Genomic DNA, 22,871 nt, shown 5'->3' with positions numbered 1-22,871 from the left:
CGCCTTCTTCATCATCTGTTGTGATCACATGCCACTCACTTTACAATCGGCCTCTTACTCTCCAGGGGCCGCGCGTACCCGCCGCACCAGCAGCGCCCACGCCAAAGTTGTGAAGCCTCTCTCCGATAAGGTAGGCCTCGTCCCTGATGCGCGCTTTCCAGTTGTTGAACACACTCACGATGCTCCAGAAGACCATGGCAGCCAGCGCGCTGAACGCCGCGGCGGGATAAGACAGTCGGTAGATCATCTTGAGCTCGTGAGGAGCAGGCGCCGGCGTTCCAAGAAAACCGTGCGACTCCATCCAGCCCACCGCGTAAGGAGGACCAAAAATCGCCAGGCCCCCAACGAGAAGGCCAGGCACAACAAACGCCCTCGTCAGTACGAGCACGTCGGGCTGCAGCCAGCCGCGACGCAGAACAGCGCGGACGGCATGCGCCATGCGGGTACCTTCGTAGAGGCTTGTGATGGCCCGGGCACCGAGCTTGACGTAAAGCAAGCCGAGAGTCCACGACTGTATGACCCTTGTCGTGTGCTGGTTGGAGACGACGATGCCGTCTGTGAACTGTCCGCTGTTGTTGGTCCCGGCGATATAAGGCGTGGGCGGGTACATGTAGGTGTGGAGGGGGATGAGGCAGTAGAGCTCCATGAGCGCCGTCAGGATGAGAGGCGCTACAACCAGGAGGACGGTATACGCATAAGCAAGCCTGGCGGCTTGGACGCCCATAAGGGCAACCCCCATCGCGGCATTGCTCTGCCACACAGACTGCAGAGTAGAGGACGCCCAGGCCATTGTCTTCTTGAACAGGGAGCGGGCGTGGAACAGGAAGTAGGCTGCCGAGCCCAGGATGTAGATGCCGATGCTGAAGGCATAAATGTCATTGGTCCGGATATGGGCCGGGATGAGGACCTTGAACATCTTGCGGCCGAACACGAGCGGCACGATGGTGAAGCTGACGCCCGTGACGGCGGCGAAGATCCAGATGAACATGATGAATAGGAAGATTCTGGCTCGGAAGTGCGGCGGAATGTACACCAGCTGGTACTGGTCCGTCGAATAGATGTCTGTATCGGGCGAGTCGGTCTTACCGTCCAGACGCGAGTTGGACTCCGTGACGGGTATGAAGACGCGTCTTCCCTTCGGTATCTTGACCTGGTCCGACGCAGGTGTGCGTACAAAGCGCCCGTCTTCGATCAGCTGTCCCGTTTCGACGAGACGTTCTTTTCGGAGGCTCTTCATGGCGATCTCACTATCCGAGATGGAGGACGTCGGCTTGGCCGTGCCACCCTCAAAAGTGTCGTCCCACGTCTTGGGCACGACTCTGTTCTGCCAGTTGACCTCCAAGAAGCACCGCTTCCACCATGGTAGATCAACGAGGTCCGAGCCTGGACGCAATGCCAGGATCCCTTCCTCGTCGATGCGGCGCTCGCCGAAGAGAAACCATGTCAGTCGCAGGCCGCGGGCGCACTTGCGGAACCACCAGGTGTACATGGCGTGCAAGCCGTCGCTGGGCTTGAAGAATTTAACCGCCAGAGGCATGGCAAAGTTGTAGAACAGCAGGTCGACGGGGAACTCCAGAACGGGCTCGTTGGACGAGTAGTGGATGGGCAACACGTTGGGGAGGCTGAGAGCCAGGCCCCAAACCACACCACCAAGGCAGACGATGACCAATGCTCCGTACACAAAGGCCGAGAATAGAATCTTCCGTAGCTGTGTCACGACATTGCGCTCCAGCACGTCGCGGACGGGGTGAAATTCTGGGTCGTCGGGGTCGCGGATGAAGTCTGTTAGGGGTCAGCGGGTGACGACAACACAAGGGGGGCAGAAGCAGGCCACACTTACAGAGAACGCCCTTGCGCATGATCTTACGGCACATGGACACAAACAGGGCAAAGTGAAACATGTAGCCCGTTCCCACAAACCAGTGTACAAATATAGACGTCAGCGGGAAGTTGACCGTGAAGGCGAGGCGCGACTTGAGCGTGGTGGCCTCGAAGAGAGGCAAAAGCGCCACGTCCAGAAGGAGGCCACAGTACAGCGGGAAGATGAGCATCTCGATGCTGATAATGAGGATGACCTTCATGACGCCGCTGGCCTGGTTCAGCAAGTCGATCAACGAGGCTTCCCACTCCTGGCCTGTCTGGCCGCTCGAGAACGGGGAACCGCGTCGCAAGTAGAGCGCGCTGATGGCCGAGAAGGTCAAGTATCCGCAGAGGATCGCCCAGAATCGGTCGGTGCCGGACCAGTACGACAGCGCCTGGTTGACCGCCGTCGAGGGCTCGGGCACACTAAAGCTGATAACCCACGATCCGGGGTTGAGGACGCTGATAGGAAGGTCATGAACGGCGTTCCACGCGTACACAATTGCATTTGCCGCAAGATCTGCCACGTGTTTGGTGTTTGCTACGAGGTCGCGGTCGAAGACAGAGCTCACGACGTCGCCTACAGCAACAAAGGAGCCAGACAGGTACGACTTGAGGTCGAGCAGTGCTTCGTGGCTGATAGCAGAGAAGTTCTGCATCTCAGTGGTGGAGATGATGGGCAATTCGCTCGTGAGGCTCTCGAGAACCCGACTGGAAGCGCTCATAAAGATGTTGAAAGTCTTGGTCATGAGCAAGCCGACCCCATTTCCAGCGGGGAAGCCCATCATCCTGCCCGACGTATAGATGAAGCAGAGGGTGAGGCTGCTCAGTCCGGCCATGACACCGACAGCGACATCTTGAATGAATTTGGTCATGCTGAAAAGCATGCGGACCAGGCGCATGGGGTTCATGGCTGCCCAGACGCTGACGCGTCCGAGATTGTAAGGTATGAAGACACACACAAAGATTGTGACAGACACCAGCACAACACAGAAGATGGCGTTTTGGAAGAGGCCGGCGATGGGGCCGCGCATGCCGATCAACTCCATGATGCCTTCGAAATCTTCGGCATCGTCGATGGCTTCGGGGTCAAGACCAGCGGCCACAGCAGCTTCGACAACCTCGCGATCCTGCTCAACGTTGTCGTCGTCGTCGTCGTCATCCAATTCGTCGTCAAAGTCATCGTCATCGTCGTCGTCGCCGTCATGATTATGGTCATGGACGGCTCCGTCGTCGCGTCCACCAATGTCCAGCTCGCGGACCTCAATGTCGCCCCACATGAAGTCGGCAACTCGGTCCATGACTCCTCGTTGGAGAGGCGGCCGCTGAGCCGCTCGGCCGTCTTCGCCCTCTTGGAGAGCGCCGTTGGCATCCTCGATGGCCTCGGGGACAACAGCGCGGTCTTCTGGCAGACCATCGAAGCCTGCAGGCTGCGGATCCCGTTCTCGATGATCGAAAATACCGTTCTCCCCAGGAGACTCCGCAGAGCCAACCCCAAGGTCCGTGTGCGAGACATGTGCCGGGGAATTGCTCCGCGGTGGGGTGGAGCCAACGGCAAGTGCGCCGGCGTTGGAGGGCCTAGGCGCGGCGCCGAACGTCTGCATTGGCTCTTCGGTTTCGGGCTCGGCAGGGGGTAACTTGTTCAGCCCCGAGAAGGACCAGCTGTTGTTTGCCAAGGGGTTGATGGTGTCATTTCTTTGCGGGCCATCGGAGACTGATCTGGGTCGAAGAGGGCTCTGGAAAGGCGATGCTCGCATCTCGCTTACACCTTCGCCGCCGGTAGTAGATCCATGCATGTCTTCTTGCTGGATAGCTTTGCCCTTTCCTTTGCCGACGCCATCGGTACTGTTTTCCGACGAGTGTTGTTGAGGCGGCCAGGAGAACTGCGGTGTTGATGGAGCAGGCAGCTGAACTGCGAAAGGGGGCGTTGCCGTTGAGTCTCCGGAGTTTGAGGGTCCTTCGGACCCGTCCGAGTCGTTTCTCGGTTGAGGAACGCCCATTTCCCGGTTCTTATCTATCATGGACTTTGTGATTCTAGCCCAATAACCCAGCGGCTCATCCAAGTCCTCCTCCTCGATGATCTTGAGAATCTTCTCAGGGTCGCCATTCGCTTGGCGATAGATACGAAGGTATTCGTGGACAGTGGCGACGGGCGTCTGGGCGTCCTCATCCCCATTGGGTCCGCCCTCGGGCGGCGTGTTGAAGTCGAAATCTGCCGCTGCTCTGTCAAAGGCGCGTGGGCCCAAAGCACCAAGGGTCCTTGGCTGTGGAGCGTCCGCGACTCCGAAGGTAGGGTCTTGATCGCCCCACGACAATTGAGGCATGTCGTCGTGATCGCCAGGAGGCTCGGCGGTTGCCGAATCGTCGTCGTCCTCGTCGCTTTCGCTCGGACCTCTCAAATCTTCGTTGTGGAAGTGGTTGAGAATATCGACATCGTCATTATGATCGTGGTCATGATCGTTATCATGCTCATGCTCATGCTCGTTCTCATTCCCACGACGATGCGGACGCCGGAACTGATGCTGGGGCTGTGGCTGGGGCTGATCTTGAGGCTGCTGATTGTCGTTGGCGGCAAAGGCAGCCCTCATGTTGATCTCGGGTTGCTGCTGGACGACGTAATCGCGAACCAGAATGACGAGAATGAATGAGATGATGACCAAGATTGTAATGATCTGACCCTCCAACACGCCAATGATGGTACGGTTCACTACTGGGTACCTGGTCATGTTGCGCAACCACGTGACGCCGCTCAACAATGACGGATGGCGATCCAGAACTGGGTCACTGCCTCCGGCGGATGCGGCGGTGGAGTTGTTGGACCCCGAGGACGTGATGGAACCAAGAAGCATTCTCAGGAGAGCAGCCGACATGGAATCGTTGGTCGTAATGTTGACGCCGTGAAATGACCGGCTGAAAGGCAACTCCTGGCCCTGGATAATGTCCTTCAACATTCCTCCCAGGTTTGCGGGAGTTGTGGTGGGTTCGAGAAGAGGCGAGGCCGGGCAGACGTTGGAGTTGGCGACAGAGAAGGCGACCGAGACGCCTCGGCTGACGGTGGCATTGGAGCTATTCCACAGGACGCCGCTACCCAGTCCCTCGTCGCTGACCCAGAACAGGAAAGCCCAGACGGATCGCATCAGATAGGGCAGCCAGCACAGCCAGACGCTGATGACCAGGGCGGCGCGCAGCCAGACAAGGACGTTCCGGAAGAGATACTTGGCCATGTGGCCGACGAAGACGTGGGCGGGCAACGTCTTGGGCATCTTGGGCGAGTACAGCTTGGTGAAGCGGAACGGCGTCTTGCAGAGCTCACAGTGTTTCTTCTGCGAGTGAGAGAGCCATTCCATCAGGCAGTCCTGGTGGACGTACTTGATGCTGCCGCTGCATTTGCAGGGGTAGAAGAGAGGCTCGTCGGCGGTGGCCTCACCTCTGCAGATGCGACAGGTGTCTGGATCGAGTGCGCCGGCATCGTTGGCATGGGATCGTGATCTTGCGGCATCGTGCAAGGCGGAAGTGAGTTTCGAGGACGACAGGCGGCGGCGAGAGTGGGCGACAGCATCAGCGGCAATGAGCGGCTCTATCGCGGGGTCGTCCATCGTGAACGAGTCGTCGGGGTCGGTGGCGGCGGGGACAGGAGCCCTTTGCGGAGATGCAAGTTCGGTTAGGAACGCATCAGTGTCCTTTGGCGAATAGCCAGGTGTGAAGTCGAGCAGCAGGGACGAGAGAGAGTGGGTGGTTCGTGAGGAAAGATTGACGATAGCGGCAGTTCGAATACGAGGCTCGAGGTAAGGCCACGCGAAGGAAACTCGCAAGTTTCGGAGTCGGAATCGAAGTCGGAGCTGCACCAATCGAGCCGTAGGAGCAGATTGCGGCGGGGGGGAGGAAGGGAACACAGCCGGAGCTTTTTTGCGAATCGAAGAGTTGGTTTGGAAGGTCGAGAATAAACCAAAGCAGAAGAATAAGAGGTCAAAGACGAAGAGGGTCGGATATCATAAATCGTCAAGACACGCAAGCTGCCGCAGAAGATTGGTGATGAAAATGATGTGAATCCCCTTGCGCTAAGATGCCCCCGGTTGAAGGTGGTTCAGGTCCCAGATTCCAGAGTGGCAGTGGCGGTGGCCGTGGCACGGTTCAGTTCCCCGTCGTCCGCAACGCGGTCCAAGCAGGGGTCCAGGACAGGCTGGCAGGCTGGCAGGCTGGCAGACAGGGTCCGGAGCTTTGAATCATCCGACCCGCGGACGTTCTGCCGGTTGGATCGGCCTTAAAGCCGATTGTGGAGCTACAGCACGTGACTCAGTTTCTCCAACTCGCAACTTGGAGAAGGAGAAGGAGCTGCATCATTATGTCATTGTGCCGATGGCATGTTAGCCGCCACCTCAGCGTCTAGATGATGGTTTCCAAATCGACACTCGTACCAGTACTGGGATGCCAGTAGATAGATTTCAGTGCTGTCTACAGAATGACAGGAAGTCGAGGTTTCAGTGGGCGTCATAAGACTTTACTCCTAGACACTGAAGCGGGTGTCTTGAACAACAACAACAACAACAACAACAATAGCAGCAGCATTTTAGGCCTTGTCAGAGGCACGTGTCAGAACAGATATGGCGGTTCCCACCGTGATGGACACTTTTGCTGCATGTGTACTCTGGACTTGCACTCAGCCAGCCAGCCGTTTGGGTACATACACTACACCACCCAATAACCCTCAGCTCATCAGCACAGCACTCAACAACAGCAACAGCAAACAGCGTCATCACGGCGAGACAAGCTGGTGAGCCACACTTGCGTGCGAACGATGCAATGCTGCATCACTAGAGCCTGGCATAGTCCCCTTGATTGGACCCTGACTGGCGTGTTTCGGCGGGCTGTGGCTCATGGGAGGCGGCGAGGGCGCCGTCTGCCAATCGGTTACATCAGCCCATGCCTGGGAGCTTTCTCCTGTTTGCAAGGGGGGGGTGGTTGACGCGCTCTCAATGTCTCGCTCAAGCTCACGGAGGGATGGGCATGGGCACAACCAGCTGGATCCTATTGCTTGTCTGCCAGCCTGCTTTGCTTGTTTTTTGGGTCGCCGGCTTGTCGAGCTGGTTGGTCAGTGGCTGGTTGGTGAACTCGAAGGTGATAGCAGCACAACAGGCGTGACGACGATACGATGACGTTAGTGAGACATTCCACAGCGTGTTGCTCCAGGCGAAGGATGCCGCTAGAGCTCAGCGTCTTTATCATATCAGCTTCCGCATGTCAAGTATTTTTTGGCACTTATCCCTGCGAAAGAGTACATGTAGGCTTGGCCAGACGGGGCTAGAGTGCAGCGAAAACTTGGCCAGAACCAGGAAGCACCTCCTACCTCCTACGTAGTTAGGTACCTAGGTAGGGAAGGTATTGTACAGAGTATTGTAAGGGATCTGTATGGAAAGACAGCAAGGAAAGATGCACAGCAAGTGCTTGAACAGAAACCAAGCATCGAGCATCGCAATCCCCTCTTCGTCTTCCTCTACTCTTCACCATCATCATCATCCATTCTAGGCCAATACATACCAACCCTTTCGTTCAGTAAAAGGTACGGATAGGGGGCTTTGCTGTATCCGTCGTGACTAACCCCCAAAACAAACTGAAGCAAAACACCTTCATCCTTGAGGAAAGGTAGATCAATCATGAACTCCTGAGCTCCACTCTCCAACCCCCAAACCGTCCCCATTCATTCATCATTATCCATACTCTCGCATTGGAAACCCACCCCCCCTGCGCCTTCATCGGTGTGCTATGCAGCTTTTGGCTGCCCAGCCCGGTCCAGGCCGCCTGAAGCAGCCCATGTTCGCCGCCGCCTGGGGGACTCTAGGAGTCTGGGACTGCGACATCTGAAAATCGTCAGAGCTCTTCGTGTAACCAACCAACCCAACCCGCCTGTTATCTTTTTTCTTTTCTTTTTCTCTCTCTCTCTCTCTCTCTCTCTTCCCTTCCCCCATCCATCCTCCCTCTCTATCTTCTTAATTCATCTCCCTATCTCTCGCCTCACGTCCTTACCCTCAGCTTGCCTTTCTTGTTTGTTTTTCCCCCTTCCTCCTACCATCGCCCACCAGGCTCCAGCTAACTAATCTTGCCTATTTAGCTGAAATCAGATTCGACTAAAGTTGGGCCCTCCCGTCCCCGACGCACCTGGTTTAGCTTTCCCTTCTCCAACTTTCCCACCAACGCTACAGCCGCCAAATCACGTCACTCGTAAGCGAGCGAGCCCAGCCTGGTTCTTCCCAGAACGCACAACCTCCGTCATGGAGGCTACCAGTGGCTTTGCCAACGGCTTTCCCAAAGTACCCAACGGAAAGATTAACGGAAAGGTCTACGGCAACACCAACAGCACCAAGACCATCGTCAAGACGAACAGCACAACGACGAACGGCAAGATGAATGGACAGGCTGTGACCGTGAAGAGGAGGTCGACTCCTCAGAGGGGTCCGACCCTGATCGGCCGCTCCTTTAACGTTGTCGCAAGGTGAGTGCACCTGTTCCCCCCACTCGTCGTCACGGCGAAAGCTGCTTGCCTTGCACATGCTCGAGATCCCCTCTTACTGACCACTCAACCCAGGATCCTGACTTGGTATTCCATCATCTCCATCCTCTTCCGTTGCCCCGCGAACCTCGACGCCTGCGACGAGTCCTCTCCCAGGATTTGCAAGCCGTACTTCCAACTGAAACACGCCGTAACACCCCACCTCGAGCCCTACTATCATACCTACGCCTCCCCCTACGTCGAGAAGGCGACCCCTTACTACAACATCGCCAACGAGAGAGTCTTCGTCCCTACAAAGGCCTACGCCACCAAGTACGCCGGCCCTCGACTGCAGCAGGCCCAGGCCTACGGCCAGGCGCAGTGGGACAAGAACATCCACCCGAAGCTCGCCGTCTACCAGAAGCAGGCACAGGACAAGTACGACCAGACCGTCGCTCCCCACGTCGCCAAGGCCTCCACCACCTTGGGTCCATACTACGACATTGCTCGCACCAACGCCCTGCAGACCTACCACGACATCCTCCTGCCCTCGTACCACTTTGCCCACCCTTATGCCGCTCAGGGCTACGCCGTCGCCTCTCGCTTCACCACCGAGACGGCCGTCCCCTCCGCCTACTGGGCCTGGAACAAGACCTACAGCTTCCTCGACGCCACCGTTTGGCCGCAGTTCCGCGTTTTGTATATGGAGAATGTCGAGCCCCAGCTGGCTAGGATCGGACAGCGCCTTGGCCGCTTCAAGAACAAGACCAAGGGATCGTTCGACAACGTTTCCGAGAGGTAAGAGAGAAGACGCGTTCAATCCTGCACACCCACCTCAAGAAAAGACTGACATCTGGTACAGCGCCACGGCCAAAGCATCGTCCTTCACCAAGCCCGCTGCGTCCACCGCCTCCACTGCCTCTGCCTCGGTCTCCTCCGCTATCTCTTCTGCCACCGAGAAGGCTTCCACTGCCATTGAGAGCGCTCATATTCCTGACGCCTCCGAGGTCGCCCAGCACGACAAGTCGGAGCAGGTCCGCCCGCCCCCGGCCGGCGAGGATGAGTCTGACGCCCGCAAGACCGCCCGCGATATTGTCGCCGAGGATCTCAGCAGCTGGCAGTCCAAGTTTGCCAAGGCCGCTGATGAGGGCGCTTCCGAAATTGAAGACCGCGTCGAGGAGATCTCCCAGCGTGTCATCAAGGAAAAGGCCCATGGCCAGGGCAAGATACTTGTCGCCGAGCTCCAGAACGCCGCCAAGGCCGAGGTCGACGCTCTGCAAAAGAAGATAATCAAGCTCGTTCAACAGTCGGCTGACGCCCCCGACGCCGCCCAGGAAGAGCTTTTCGCCTCTGTCCGGAAGTCTGGACTAAACGTCAAGGAGAAGGCGCAGAAGATCCGTGCCTGGAAGGACGAATACGAGGCTGAAATCGAGAGCGCCGTCTCGGCGGCCGCAGACACCCACTTTAAGATCCTCGAGAGCATCCGCGACTTGGCTCTCCAAAAGATTGGAATGAAGTGGGCCTGGATGGACGGCATCACCTACAAGGACTGGGCCAAGTATCATGAGCTGAAGGACCGCTTCGACGAGTGGACCATGGACCTCAAGAAGCTCATCATCACCCACCCCGGCCTGGAACAGGCACGCGAAGCCTCAAACGAAGTGGAGGATTCCGGCATGGCCGTCGCCCAGTCTGCTGCACAGGAGCTCGCAAGGCTCAAGCAGGTTGGCATCTGGAAGCTCGCTGCCCAGGACTCTTCCGACAACTTCGACAGCGAGACCGCGCGCCTTGCCGCCGAGGAAGCCGAGCGCCTTCGTGCCTCTGAGGCTGCTGCCACCGAGGGCGTCTCCGCTCCCGAACACGACCCTCTGGAATCGGCTGCAAGTGTCATCGAGGACGAGTCCCCGGCCACCGACCTTGGCTCTGGCGGAGTGGCGAGCTCCGTTAGCAGCGTTGCCAGCGGGATCAAGGAGAGCATCAGTAGTGTCATCCCTGCCGTGTCTTCCGCTGTATCCGAGTCCGCCAGTAGCTCCGCCAGCCAAGCTTCAAGCGTTGTAGTCGGAAGCTCGTCTAGCACTGCTTCGCAGCCCGACCTCGCTTCCACCATCATTCCCGGCGACGACCAGACCTACGTCGTTGATACCGACGGATCCTCGCCTGCTGGGGACGAGGAGAGTGCTGTTCTTGGTGACAAGCTGGAGGAGGAGATCATCTCCGAATCTGTCGAAGGCAAGCCTGTCGCTGCCGACACCGAGACTGTCAAGCCCGCATTCCTCGGCGCTGCTGCGCAGTCCGTCTCAAGCAGAGTGCCCATCCTGGACGACGATGAGGATGCCGAGAGCATCTCTTCTCGAGCTCAGGAGGCATACTCTGCCGCCGTCTCCAAGGCCTCTGAGCAGTATTCCTCTGCCAGTGCTGCCATCTCCGCCAAGATCTACGGCACCCCCCAGCCAACGCAAGAGAAGCTGATCGCTTCTGCTTCCGGAGCCTACGCCGACGCACTTGCGGCCGCCAACTCCCGTTATGAGGACGCCGTCAAGGCTGCCTCCAAGGTCCTCTATGGCTCTGCTACTGCCAAGTCTACCCCTTCTTACGACTGGGCCAGCGTTGAGGCCATCGCCTCTGAGCGCCTGAACGAGGGACGCCTGTGGGCGGAACAACAGTACGAGAGCGCCAAGATTGCACTTGGCCTTGCAACTGCTACCCCTACCTCCCAGGTCGAGAAGCTCCTTGATCAGGCCAAGTACAACTACTACGCCGGCCTCGGTGTTGCCCATGCTCGTTATTCGGATTTCCTGGCTGCCGCGTCCTCGGCCCTGAGCTCCGCCACCGCGACCCCCACTCCTACCAACGTTGCCGGCACGGCGTCCTCTGTTGCCTCTGTTGCCACTCGCTCAGCTGATGCAGTGGCCTCGGGAGCGCAGAAGGAAGCCGTTGCCGTGGCTTCGGCCGTCAGCGACGGCTTCTCGGCTGCCGCTTCCATCGTCAGCGATTCCCTGTCGGCTGGCGTCCAGGACGTCGTCGACGCCGCGCAAGCCATCGAGAAGGGAGTTTCAGACACCTGGGAGGCTGTCGTGAGCCGCGCCAGCATCCAGATCTACGGCCAGCCTACCCCCACTGCGTGGTACGACAACGCTTACAGCGGTGCCGGTCAGTTTGCGTCGCAAGCCACGGCTGCTGTTGTTGAGAGTCTCGCCGCGGCTCAAGGCCAGGCTGCCAAGCAGTATGAGGATATCAGCAAGCTTGTTTCTGAGCTTCTGGTTGGCAAGGAGCCCACCTACTCGCAGAGTGTTCTGGGCCGTCTGCAGGCTGCCTACTCTACCGGCCTTGCCTCCGCTGCCAGCCTGGCCAGTGCTGCTTCATCCACAGCCTCTTCTGCTGCTTCTGCTGTTACAAACGCCGTCAAGGAGACTGTGCAGCATGCCCGCGACGAGTTGTAAACAAAGCCTTCTCGGAAACACCACGAAAAGTACGATTGCATGAGTAATAGCACACGAATTCTTTCAACACGCGCCTGCAAAGGCAAGAACCCTCACCACACTCCCTTACGTATCAGATACCCTCGCGCCTTGAGTTTCAGGGCCGACTCGTCTCGAAAGTTTCCTTTTCTATCCCACTATCGCCTGGCTACCTACCAGCATCATCAGCCTTCAAACTACTGAAATCGTACGTTGTCACGCTTCCTCTATCAAGAGGTTCTAGGCATCTGATTTCTCTGTCTTGTGTTGGCACCTGAAGGAAGGAGCAGAGGGAACGGCCAGCCGGATTGTGTTCTATTGTGGCAGGACACGGATTTGGCGGCGTTTGGCATTGGCAAGCCCTTGTGGTTCTTTGGGAATGCAATGGCTGGCTGGCCTAATACCATTTCACGTTTGTGTTTTATGTTTGCTCATGTCTCATGTTATGCCTGCCTGTATTGTTTTAGTATATGTAAGAAAAAGGATTTGAAATGGATATTTCGGTAGTTTGTGATGCTTGTGCAACTTCCAAGGCTATATTTGGTCATGACCTATTGGCGAAAGCTTTGACAAAGCATAGGCAAGTAAATGATTACATGGATAATGAGGAAAGTGACATACGTGGTTAGTCTCATGAGTACAGTCCTTGAGGGGGGGGGTGACGGAGGAAACGGCAGTTGGTTTTGTTTCAGTAATAGAATCTACAACAAGACCTACATAGAACACAGTTTACCTTGTTGTATGTTCTGAGAGAATATCTGTGGGTTTTGCGGAGGTTGCTTGGATATGCTTCCTTTTTCCATCCTCTTGGGTCATGGGTGATGGGCAGACGTCCATCTCGGGCAAGGCTTTATTCAGGTGGACTTTTCCGAAATCACAAGAATGCGTCGAGAGTGACAGAACACGCAAGTTCCCAGCCGAGTGCCAGACGAGTCGAGCATCAATTCCTCTTGAAGAAACCGAAATGAAGGGACGAGGAAGGAAAAAGCGACAGACCGGCCGCCCTTGGCTTAGGGGTTGGCTGTTGGTCAGGGGTAGGCCGCCAGCTGTGTTTTGGGCCGTCTCCGGTTGTTGATGGGTACGAGCTGCCAGTACTCCTCGTCTGTTGGCGTTTCAACACAGTCCTCCAGGGTGCTGTTTGCTTCATTTGCGCAGCGATGAAGAGGGCGGGAGCGGGTTCGACGTCTAGACTGAGCCTGCAATTCGGCTTCGCGGGGGGGGGGGGGGGCTTCACGCTCGGGGGCGAGGCTACGATGGCTCGGCTGCCGGGTACGGAGTACACGCGCATTCAACGTTGATTTCGCTTGAGTCAAGGCTGGAGTTGTTCCTCTCCCAGTAAAAAGAAGGTAGTACTGTAGAGCGGACGGGCTCATCGGGTACGCGTCTAGAGATCGAAACTCTTATTCGGGGTGCGGCCATCAACGCACCCAGCACTGCTCCACGCCCCCTCCCCGACCAAGAACAACTCATCACGAGCTAGAATGCCGACATGAGCAGGGAATGGTTGCCAGCACATCAGTGCAGTCACTGGTGATCATGAACGGGGCATCTTGCCACCGCATCGGCAAGTCTGGTCACAGCAACAGCGGCACAATCTGTTCTGTCCAGGCCTCCGGTCCCCAGACTCCACGACATACTCCCTGCCTTATGTATTGCGAGGAAACAAAAGGTGACAATTGGACCTGGAAGCTACCTGGACGGGCTCGTGGTCGCGTATGGACAGCTTTGGGTATCCTGCGGCTCGCCATTGTGCATTATCATGAGTCGTGAGTGGTGAGCAGCAATAAACAGCGCCAGCGTCCCAACCGAGTCTCGCTCGAGAGAGAGGCATGAAGAACTGCGTGCAGGACTCGAAGAGAAACAATATCCCAACCTAATGTATCAGGTCCGGGCCGATGGCGCGCTCCGTGGCTCGGAACAGGCAACGTTGCAGTAAGTGAGGGTCTCAAGGGGTTTCTAGATTCGGGTATCCGCAGAGTGATCGGTCTCATGGGCGACCACCGAGCAGGCAGCAGGATTTTTTGATGCTCCGTGATATCTGGAAAGTGCGGTCTGGTTGGGCCGAGTGTGGCGAGAGATAGAGAGAGAGAGAGAGAGAGAGAGAGAGCCGGGAGAAAGTATCGTCCTTGCTCGTCTGTCGTGGGAGCCCGCCCTCGAACAGGCTTAGGCCGTGACTCAATCGAACCTCTCTGTGGAGCAGTGGAATTCACCATTCTCGTGAGATGTGAAGCAAAAACCCGATTAGATGGCTGCCCGCCTGGTAGGCTCAAATATGCAGGATGGCATCGAGGTTGTCCCGAGTCCCGATTACTTCTGCTCAGGGCCAACCACAGAGAGCAGGCCAGGATATGCACTGCATATGCTGCCAACGAAGGGAGACTCGTCCCGTGCACAGAGTAGACCGTATAGGCCCTCCGGTCCGCCCCTGACCCCCTTCCTATGGCGGCCCCCTTGGCTGAAAATGATAGTCTGACATTGCTCCGGGGAACAATGGGCAATTAAAAGGCAGGCCGGTCACCTTAATGTGTGTGGGGATGATGTGCGCTGGTGCGTCGGAGACAATGTGGATGCCTCCATCTGGGTGAGGGTTTAGTGTTTAGGCAGCCATATAAAAAAGACGCCAATAACAGAGAACCGTGGGGTGACGGACATTTGAAGTTACCAGGTTGCTAGAGGCTAGGAGAGGAGAGGGGACCTCCAGTGCCGTGCCTGCCACCACCGCGGATGGACTTCTGCATTCGAGACTTATGACCACCTGTCTGCTTGGGAGCAAAGTCTGACCATGTCCTTTGGCTGCTGTCTGAAGATGTCGAGGCTGGTTTGTACAAGGCATCAGTCGTGGCCCAGGCACCGGGGATCATGGGCTCATGAGGACGAGGATTTGCTCTCGGGTTCAGAGGGAGGAACTTTGGCGCTGGAGCCTCCGCCAATACCTGGTCGCCAAGAGTCAGTAGAAGGACTCGACGATCCGTCCACCACTGAGTGGTGTTGTGTAGTCTGTAGTCTGTATCCATACATTGAGGCAGGTAAGGTAAGTTGGTACGGTGACGAAGCACGCATACGGAGTGCGCCAAGAGGCACCAGCCTGACTTGGTATTTGTTCCTTTACAGCACAGCACAGCAAAGCTGGGCAACGCAAAGGTAGCAAGACGGTCCGCTGGTACGCATACAGAGTTCTAACCGGGATGTTTATTGCTAAACCGAACCTCAGCTTACTCAGAACAGATACGAAGTACGAGGATACAGTCGACGTCGGGCGTATCCAGGAGGGATCGTGAGGGCAGGGGGGGGATGGCGTCCTAGCCTTGAATCGATGGGGCTCCCAGGAACAGGGCGTGTTGATCTTGCGCGGGACGTAAAGACTGTTGGATAAGGGTGGATGAGTGTGGATGCTGCAGATATAAAAGAGACGAAGCCATTGGTAGGAAGTGCCGCGTATTCGTAGAGACGTCTTAGTCCGACTCCAACAAATGACACAGGGAAAGATAGATGAGACAAACGGCAGACGGGTTTGTGTGTGTTTTTGTTTCGATATTTAGTTGGTTATCCCGAGGTCCAATGGAAATATCCGTCTGTACAAAAGCATGATAGAAAATAACAGAATGAGGCAGCCACTGACCTCCTTTCTTATTCATTCCTCACTTGGTGGTGATTGGGAGGTATCTGCATTGTCTTGATCTTGAATGCTGGGAAAAGGGAGACAGCTACAATCACATTCAGATACACAATCACAATCAGAGGTAAGAGGTACGTACCTTCCACTGCGTGTGCTGGGTGCGCCTCAGGTACGTACTCACGCAGCGCACAGAGCAAAACACACATCCGGTAGCTAGGTATGGCGAACCCCGACTACCCGTCTGAACCCCACTATTCAGGCTCCAGGATTTTTCATCCAATGAAATGGATCAAAAGTCAGAGGACCCGCCAAAAGATTAAGCGGGTCTAACCGAGACAAGCGAGGGGCAGCGCTGGCGCTCCGTCTTCAGGCAGCAGCATTCCGGCCAGAGCGCGCCAGACCGCATCAGTCCTTCCAGATCGCATGTCGCATCCGCTGCGATATAGACGATACGGGATATCGCCATCGCATCCCATCCCATCCCATCCACAAAAGCCACAAATCCAGCGACGAAAGTCGCCTGTGGACTGGACTGTGTTGTACCTGTATCTGGCTGGTCCTTCTCCCCGGCTCCAGTAGGGAACAGTAGTCACTATTGGCATTCGCATTGGCTCTCGATCCCGATTCGAATTCAACCTGGTCCAATCCCATCCGCCCAGAATCCATCCATCCATCCCACCGTCGCCGTGCCTAATGGATTGTCGCCAGGATACGGCAAAGACCATAGACCATCCGTTCTGTATCCTGTATCCGTACTGTACGAACAGGCACCGAAATAACTGCTGCATCCTTCCTCCCGCTGCATCGGGTTCAAAGGTTGCTTGCATCTTCGGTAGCAATCTGGGACCACCCACACCCGCCATCCTTGATCACCACCACGAGACCCGCGGTTTCAACACCATCCATCTTCTTTCTATTCTTCGTTTCTCTCTCAATCTTCCTCTTTCTCGTTCTATCGCACACGCGCTGTCGTCAACGGCCCGCGGTTTGACCTGTCATCGAGCACAGTTCAACGACGACAGTTGGAATACCGCCCAACGCAGACGCAGACCCAGACCCAAAACGCAATCCTTGCCGCGTCATCGCATCTGCCACATTCCGGAGGGGAACCACAAACTCCAAAAGAACAATCATCGCATTCGCCAGGGCTGCCAACAGAGGCCCCGCCGCTCACACAGCCTAGCCGATCCGCCTCCGATTCCCAACGCCGACGCCGAGTCCCCGACTCCTCATCACCACCTCCGGGCCGCCGCTATTCTCCAGGCACCTCGCGACAACGAGCTGATTATGTCATCGTGAACCAAGACGCTCAAATATTCACTTGGTGTACCCTTTTCTTGAGCAGCGCTCACTTCGTCCTCTCCTTAATCTACCCTGTTTCGCCTCGCCTCTCAGGTGAGGGGCACCCATCACTGTTCCAAGCCCTCACCCCGTGTCCACCGTCGCCATGGAGGGCATCCGCGCCACCACCGGTGGCTTCATGCAGCGGCGTCTAAGCCGCCTATATAATGACACGAAAAAGTCTTCGGATTTCGTCCAGGAGCCCACCAAGGCCCCCGAAGACCCCGAGATCAAGTCCCTGTTCAGGAAACTGCGCATCCAAAAGGACCGCGTGTCCGTCTGGGGCCTCGAATGGACCGATCCCAACCAGTCAGATGAGATTGACAGCTCGCTGTCAAAGGCCGGCCTGAGCGAGGTCGTCCACAGCATTCTGTCGAGGGTTCGAGAAACACTATCCGAGTTGGATGCCTTGTGGAAGAGCTACACGAACCCGCTTGGTACCGTCTCGGAAAAGTCGTCGGGCGACCGCAAGACACCATTTGTCACCTGGGACAAGGCCGTCTTTGCCGATGCCATCGCCGACCTCACGCAGTCGGTCGATACCCTTTACGACCTTTCTAGAACACGCTCCTCGGGCCACATGTCTTCTCGCTCCAAGCTCGAAAAGTCTATGGCTTCCACTGAGGAGCTGAGGCCCTTCGAGTCCACCAGGATGCAGACCCCCCAGGAGATCGATCCCAAGACCTTGACCAACATCCGCGCCATGCAGGCAGAGCCCATGACCGAATCCAGAGCCAACCTCCCGCCGAGGGACATCGTATTCATGAGCAAGCAGGCCTGGTCCGACTTGTCACAGCACATCGGCCGCCAGCCGTTCGCGCCACTGTTGTTGGAGTATGCCACCTTCGATTCCATCTACTCGATCACGGGCATCATGCCCCCCATGTCGCGTTTCGAGAAGCTGTCGGCCGGCTTGCAGCAAGATTCGCAAAGGGCGCCGGGCACCTGGATCGGTTTGCCCCGGTTGCTGGGCTATTTTGAGGATCTGGAACACTCCCGCCTCGGGCTCGTGTACCATTTCCCGCCCAACTTCAACGCCGTCTCTTTCGAGAACTTCACCCAGAACCCGCTCTACAACGTTTGCACGCTCGCCGATCTTCTCTCACGGCCTGATTTTGAGCCGACCTTGGAGGCAAAGTTCCGTCTGGCCTCGAACCTCGTCAACACCGTCTTCGACTTGCACGCGAGGGGCATCACCCACGGCTGCATCATCGACAAGAATGTCTCCTTTTGCAACATGGCCACGCCAGACCTGACCACGGGTCCCGGCGAGGTGGATATCCGCCGGCCCCTGGTCTCGTCTTTCGACCTGTTCCCAGATGCGCCATCGGACGAGGAGCCGGTCTCGCCATCCCTGCCTCTCTTCCGCCATCCCCTGGATCCTCGCACGACACCAGCATCTCCCATCAACGACAAGATGGACTCGCGAATCCTCGATCTCTACTCTCTTGCCATGGTTCTGCTATCTATCGGTCTGTGGACAAAGCTCGAGAACCTTGTACCCGACCCATCTCAGCCGATCCCCGAATCCGTCCTTAACCAACTGGGCATTCGCTGCTCCTCCATGTACAAGAGAGCTGTCGAGACCTGCTGGACCGCCGTCGACACACAGCTCCAAGGAGTCGCCGCGGACGAGGAGCTTCTTTCCGCTGTACAGGTCACTGTGACGCGCTGCTTAGACTCGTGTGCCATTCTCGACAACATGAACTCCCTCGAGGACCGCCTTAACCTCGACCTGGGCAAGACCACCGCTTCCCCTGTGGGCACCCCCACCAGGCAAAGCATATCTGGGCCTTCTAAAGACGCACAGGCTTTCCGCCCGTCTGTCGGCGCGCATCGCTCATCATTCGATATCAAGGCTCCTGTCTCTGAACCTAGCCCTGCTCCCCGCTCGTATCCTTCAGCCGCGGAGGAAAAGCGGCAGCTTGCTAGGAAAGAGGTTGCGGGTGGGTCACGTTCACGCACTTGGAACGCACCTCATGCTAATCACATTGCAGCCGCCCCCGCCCCCGCCCCCGCGGAGTTGCCCGCTGAGTTGCCCGCCGAGCTGCCTGCCGAGACGAAGGCTGCCAAGCCGCCTTCCACCAAGACCCGGCTGTATCCTCAGATCCCACTGCCTCCCGATGCTGTCGAGAGGTGGAACACGTTTGTGATGCCCCAGGTCAACCAAGCCTTGCGACATTTCTACCGAAAGCACCGGGAAGAGTCTGTTGAGGTATCTCTCGAGTCTATCGGCAGCTCCCCGACGAGGACACAGCCCACCGTTCTAGTTGTGTGTACGTCTGTCAGTAAGGTTAAGGCCATTCTTACACGCAAAATGGGCGAGCTATTTGACGGCAAGTCAGGGTTTGGCTTGAAGGTATGCAAGGGACACGTCATGAGGTCACGGAAACAGTCAGGCGACGTCAAGCGAAGCGCAGCACACGATGATGACGACGACGACGAAGGCGGTATCAAAGCCGCCAACCCCGACTTTCAAGCGCGTCCCAACAATGGCGCGAGCATCGGAGCCTGGGTGGGGGACCGCCACCTGCCGCCCGTCAGCTTGGGCGGCCTTGTTATGGTGGACGATAAACCGTACGGGATGACGGTTCATCACATGCTGGACGACCCCGAAGAGATTTACAAGCACGCCAAAGCGCAGAACCCGGCGATGCGGAGCATGGCGAGAGACGCCGATGACGTGCGGTTCGACTGGTACGCCGAGTCTTCCGCCGAGAGCAGCAGCGGAGAGGACTATGCCTGCGAGTTTTCCGAATCCGAATCGGGGGCATACTCAGAGACGGACGTCACTAGCGAGGATTCCGAGGAGGAGGACAGCGGCGACGAGTCCGAAGGCGAATATGACCAGCCCGGCGACATCCCGGGGGTTGAGCCCGGCTGCGGCGAGGGGTACATCATCACGCAGCCCGCCATGGACGACGTCGACGAAGAGTTTTATCCTTCTGAGGAAACAGCAAACGAGGACCATCTGGATAGCTTCACTGTTGGGGAGGTTTACGCGTCGAGCGGAATCAAGCGCAGGGAGCAGAACGGCCTGATCCATGAGATCGACTGGGCCCTGTTCGAGTTCGCCCCCGAGAGGCTGCCCGATGACAACACGATTCCCCGGATTCAGAGCAAGCAGCTGTCGCCGTCGTACGGGAAACTTCCGTCGAAGCATGGCAAGTTCATGCACCCGATGACCGTGGCACCGACGTCGGCGCTGCCTGGTTTGGAGGTGCAGTGCATGGCTCGCACGAGCGGCCTGCAGACGGGTCTCATCCTCCCCGCCCTCACGAGCGTCAAGATCTTTGGGCGCGTGACGCCGAGCCACACGTACCAGGTCAGCAGCGCCGCCGCCGAGACACCTGCCGAGCTTGCCGGCGACAGCAAGAAGCTGGCCATGGGAATCCCCGGAGACAGCGGCGCGTGGGTCGTTGAGCGCGCCCACGGCCGGGTGTGTGGACATGTTCTGGCGTGGAGTGGGCGGAAGCGCGTCGCCTACATCTGTCCGATGGACGTGATGCTCCTCGACATTGCCGAGGCGCTCGAAGCCCGCGAGGTCGGTTTGCCTGGCGGCGAGCCGGTCGTGAGTCTCCGGGACCGGTATGGAGAAGAGGAGGAAGAGGAGGACGAGGACGAGGGAACCTACAGGGAAGACGAGCCGTCGTCGTCGCCTTTTTTGGATCCCAAGGACGACGATTTGGACGTGGTGTCGGAGGAGGGGGACGACGACGAGCTCCCAGTACTCGTTAGGTCGCGCGCGCCTCCTCGAAGGCGAGGCGAGAATAGGAAAGGAGAGGAGCAAGAAAAGCAGCAGCAGCAGCAGAAGCAGGAGGAGCAGAAGCAAGAGGGCAGCCCGGAGGAGGGGCGGGAAAAGTTTGCTTCGGACGACAATCATGAATTATCGCGTAGGATGGAGTCCATGGGCATCGGGAGGAGTCGTATGGGCATCGGCATGTGCAGCTGACTGGCTGGAGGCATCGTGCGGCCCGGCCTTGGAATACCCCTATTTTTTACCTAGACAAGCGAAGCGTTGACGAAGTAACGAAGCATCGTCTTTCTCATCACATGATCTTGTCGGGACCTTGTTTTGTTTCCCCCCCCCCCCCTTTTTAGTGAATTACAAGTACCCAGGCTTCACGGGCTGGTTCAAACCGGGGACAAGGTAATGTTTTGATTGACCGGGAATTCGTGACTGTGCTGGCTGTGTGTAGGAAAACAAAGTGGGCATTGCGGGCTAGCTACATAAAGTCGTCCTCCCAGTCGGGGTCGCGGTTCTGGTTGCTCGTGGACTCCATGTTCTCCTCGGTGAAGATGTCGTCGTAGGCGTGATCCTTTTGCCACTTCTTCTCCTTGCGCTCCTGGGCGATGCGGGCCTCTTCTCGTTTCTGTTGGTGTCAGCCAGGGGGGGGTTTCCGTATGAAGGACCATGTGTGGTGTTTTTATACGGGAAGAGAGACATAGAGAGAGGAGGGAGATAGAGAGAGTAGGAGATAGAGACAAGGAGAGAAAGAGAGAGAGAAGGAGGGATGAGAAAGGACGTACCCTTGCGAGCGAGGCAGCCTGGTCCCTCTTGCGCAGCTCCTTGAGCCTGTCCTCGCGCTCCTGCTGGAGGTCGGGCTTGCGCTCGACGCGCGTCTTGTTGAGGCGGTTGACGATGGGGTTCTCGCGCTGCGGGACGAGGATCTTCTTGACCTTGCGCGGGTCCTTGAAAGAGACCTGGCCGACCTCCATGCTGCCGTCCTTGCGGAGGTTGGACCAGGGGGTGTAGATGACGGTGACGTTGTCCTTCTTGTTGCCCTCGATGGAGTTGGCCTTTGTGAGCTGGGCGAGGTCGACGAGCAGGGGCTCGGGGATGGCGTCCCAGGTCATCGGGCTCTCGACCGAGGCGTCCTTGGGGTCCGGGAGCCGGAGGTAGATGTGGGCCGAGGAGAGCTTGTCGGCGTGGAACTGGAGAGGAGAAGGGGGGGGATTGGTTAGTGAAGGATAGAGGTAGACGATGAGCGAGTGGTGAGATTAAATGGATGAGAGGGATTAGATGATGGGCGGATGGTGAGAGCGAGTGAGCGAGATGGAAATGCGTACGTACCCTGTCAAGTGTCAGTACATGTCCACGACGAGTGAATCCACAAGGGCGACGAACCAGACATCCTCCTCCCAGCCGTACTTGATCAGTTCCTCATCTGTCGCCGCCGTCATCAGTCCTCTTGCGTCCTCTTTATCGAACGTATACTATCCATTCTCACGGCCCCATCCTTCATCGACGGATGGACGGACGGACGGACGGAACAAACAGAGGGGGGAGGGGGCGTACTCTCGAACTTGTCCTTGCCGACGTAGATGAAGGCGGCCGGATCCACGGCCTTGGAGGTAAAGTAGTAGACCATCTTCGCAAAAAGGAAGGGGGAGACAGAGATGTCACTCCTCACGCGCGGCACTAAGACTCTTCCTGTCTTTCCCCCGGTGGTTTGCGTTCTCGGCGTCTCCGTGGCGGGCGGTCGGTGATGGTTTGGCGAAAGAGGGAGAAATTTCGAAGTGGGGGTGGGGCATGGGCTAGGCACTCGAAGCTTAACAGTTTTGGCGTCGACAGTGTAGTGGGAGCGATAGTCGGGAAGTAGCTCTTGAGCACGGAACCGGCTGAGGTCAAGTCATCTCACTCTCACTTTCACTCTCACTCTGGGGAACGAGTGAGCGCTCACTGATGAGACGACCCATGCCTCGAGTGAAAAACAGACTATCATTATGGATGGTTGGTTTCTCGCCTTTGCATCGTTGGGTTGACAATTCCTATTAAGACAACTTTCTTTTGACTCTGCGCTGACACAATCAGTCCCTAGAGAACGGCCCTGGTCTACTTTGCTGCGCTGACGGTGCGATCGGCAGCAATAAGCCGCCGAAGCAAACGCCATCTTACCCCAACCTTTATTCTTCGGACTGGCTCATGAACCCCTCTTGGGGAGGCCATCAATATCACCATCTCTATGTTTCTGTTCCCCAGCATCATCGCCAACACTCCACAAACCCACCTGACACAACACCCCAGCCCTCACTCTCGCTAGATATTCTTTCTCCCATCATCAGGACAACAAGCCTTGTTGGCTCAGTGGTAAAGCGTCTCACTAGTAAT

At 57.2% G+C, this 22,871-nt stretch overlaps 4 protein-coding genes across 4 annotated transcripts; 2 read left to right on the top strand and 2 right to left on the bottom strand.

Moving 5' to 3' along the window:
• Positions 1-37: 37 nt before the first annotated feature.
• CDEST_01711 (Putative Zinc finger, RING-type) lies at positions 38-5,924 on the bottom strand. The gene is made up of 2 exons (XM_062917870.1): positions 1,841-5,924; positions 38-1,782 (listed from the first exon to the last, which is right to left on the bottom strand). The coding sequence occupies exons 1-2, from the start codon at positions 5,454-5,456 to the stop codon at positions 41-43; spliced, it is 5,358 nt and encodes a 1,785-aa protein (XP_062773921.1). The 5' UTR covers positions 5,457-5,924; the 3' UTR covers positions 38-40.
• Positions 5,925-7,809: 1,885 nt separating this feature from the next.
• Positions 7,810-12,333, top strand: CDEST_01710 (uncharacterized protein). Its single transcript, XM_062917869.1, has 4 exons — positions 7,810-7,899; positions 7,967-8,347; positions 8,441-9,142; positions 9,207-12,333. Exons 2-4 carry the CDS (start codon positions 8,127-8,129, stop codon positions 11,782-11,784), a joined length of 3,501 nt encoding a protein of 1,166 aa, XP_062773920.1. The 5' UTR covers positions 7,810-7,899; positions 7,967-8,126; the 3' UTR covers positions 11,785-12,333.
• Positions 12,334-15,852: 3,519 nt separating this feature from the next.
• On the top strand, positions 15,853-20,851 carry CDEST_01709 (uncharacterized protein). The gene is made up of 2 exons (XM_062917868.1): positions 15,853-18,705; positions 18,757-20,851. The coding sequence occupies exons 1-2, from the start codon at positions 16,866-16,868 to the stop codon at positions 20,709-20,711; spliced, it is 3,795 nt and encodes a 1,264-aa protein (XP_062773919.1). The 5' UTR covers positions 15,853-16,865; the 3' UTR covers positions 20,712-20,851.
• A 134-nt stretch (positions 20,852-20,985) lies between these two features.
• Positions 20,986-22,131, bottom strand: CDEST_01708 (Putative NFACT, RNA-binding domain-containing protein; the record flags this gene model as incomplete). Its single annotated transcript, XM_062917867.1, has 4 exons — positions 20,986-21,132; positions 21,290-21,694; positions 21,884-21,927; positions 22,059-22,131. The coding sequence occupies 4 exons, from the start codon at positions 22,129-22,131 to the stop codon at positions 20,986-20,988; spliced, it is 669 nt and encodes a 222-aa protein (XP_062773918.1).
• Between the last annotated feature and the right edge of the window lie 740 nt (positions 22,132-22,871).

Source organism: Colletotrichum destructivum, chromosome 1 (genome assembly GCF_034447905.1).
Source record: "Colletotrichum destructivum chromosome 1, complete sequence".
In the NCBI taxonomy this organism is placed as follows: Eukaryota; Fungi; Ascomycota; class Sordariomycetes; order Glomerellales; family Glomerellaceae; genus Colletotrichum; species Colletotrichum destructivum.
The sequence above is the reverse complement of the archived record's forward strand: the minus strand, read 5'-3'. Positions and strand labels throughout refer to the sequence as shown.

Excerpts from the sequence above, each read along its gene's own strand:
- CDEST_01710 (XM_062917869.1), top strand. The coding sequence starts at position 8,127 with ATGGAGGCTACCAGTGGCTTTGCCAACGGCTTTCCCAAAGTACCCAAC. Across the intron at positions 8,348-8,440 it reads TCCTTTAACGTTGTCGCAAG|GATCCTGACTTGGTATTCCA; the intron begins GTGAGTGCACCT and ends CACTCAACCCAG. Across the intron at positions 9,143-9,206 it reads TTCGACAACGTTTCCGAGAG|CGCCACGGCCAAAGCATCGT; the intron begins GTAAGAGAGAAG and ends CATCTGGTACAG.
- CDEST_01711 (XM_062917870.1), bottom strand. The coding sequence starts at position 5,456 with ATGGACGACCCCGCGATAGAGCCGCTCATTGCCGCTGATGCTGTCGCC. Across the intron at positions 1,783-1,840 it reads CATGCGCAAGGGCGTTCTCT|ACTTCATCCGCGACCCCGAC; the intron begins GTAAGTGTGGCC and ends GACCCCTAACAG.
- CDEST_01709 (XM_062917868.1), top strand. The coding sequence starts at position 16,866 with ATGGAGGGCATCCGCGCCACCACCGGTGGCTTCATGCAGCGGCGTCTA. Across the intron at positions 18,706-18,756 it reads TGCTAGGAAAGAGGTTGCGG|CCGCCCCCGCCCCCGCCCCC; the intron begins GTGGGTCACGTT and ends ATCACATTGCAG.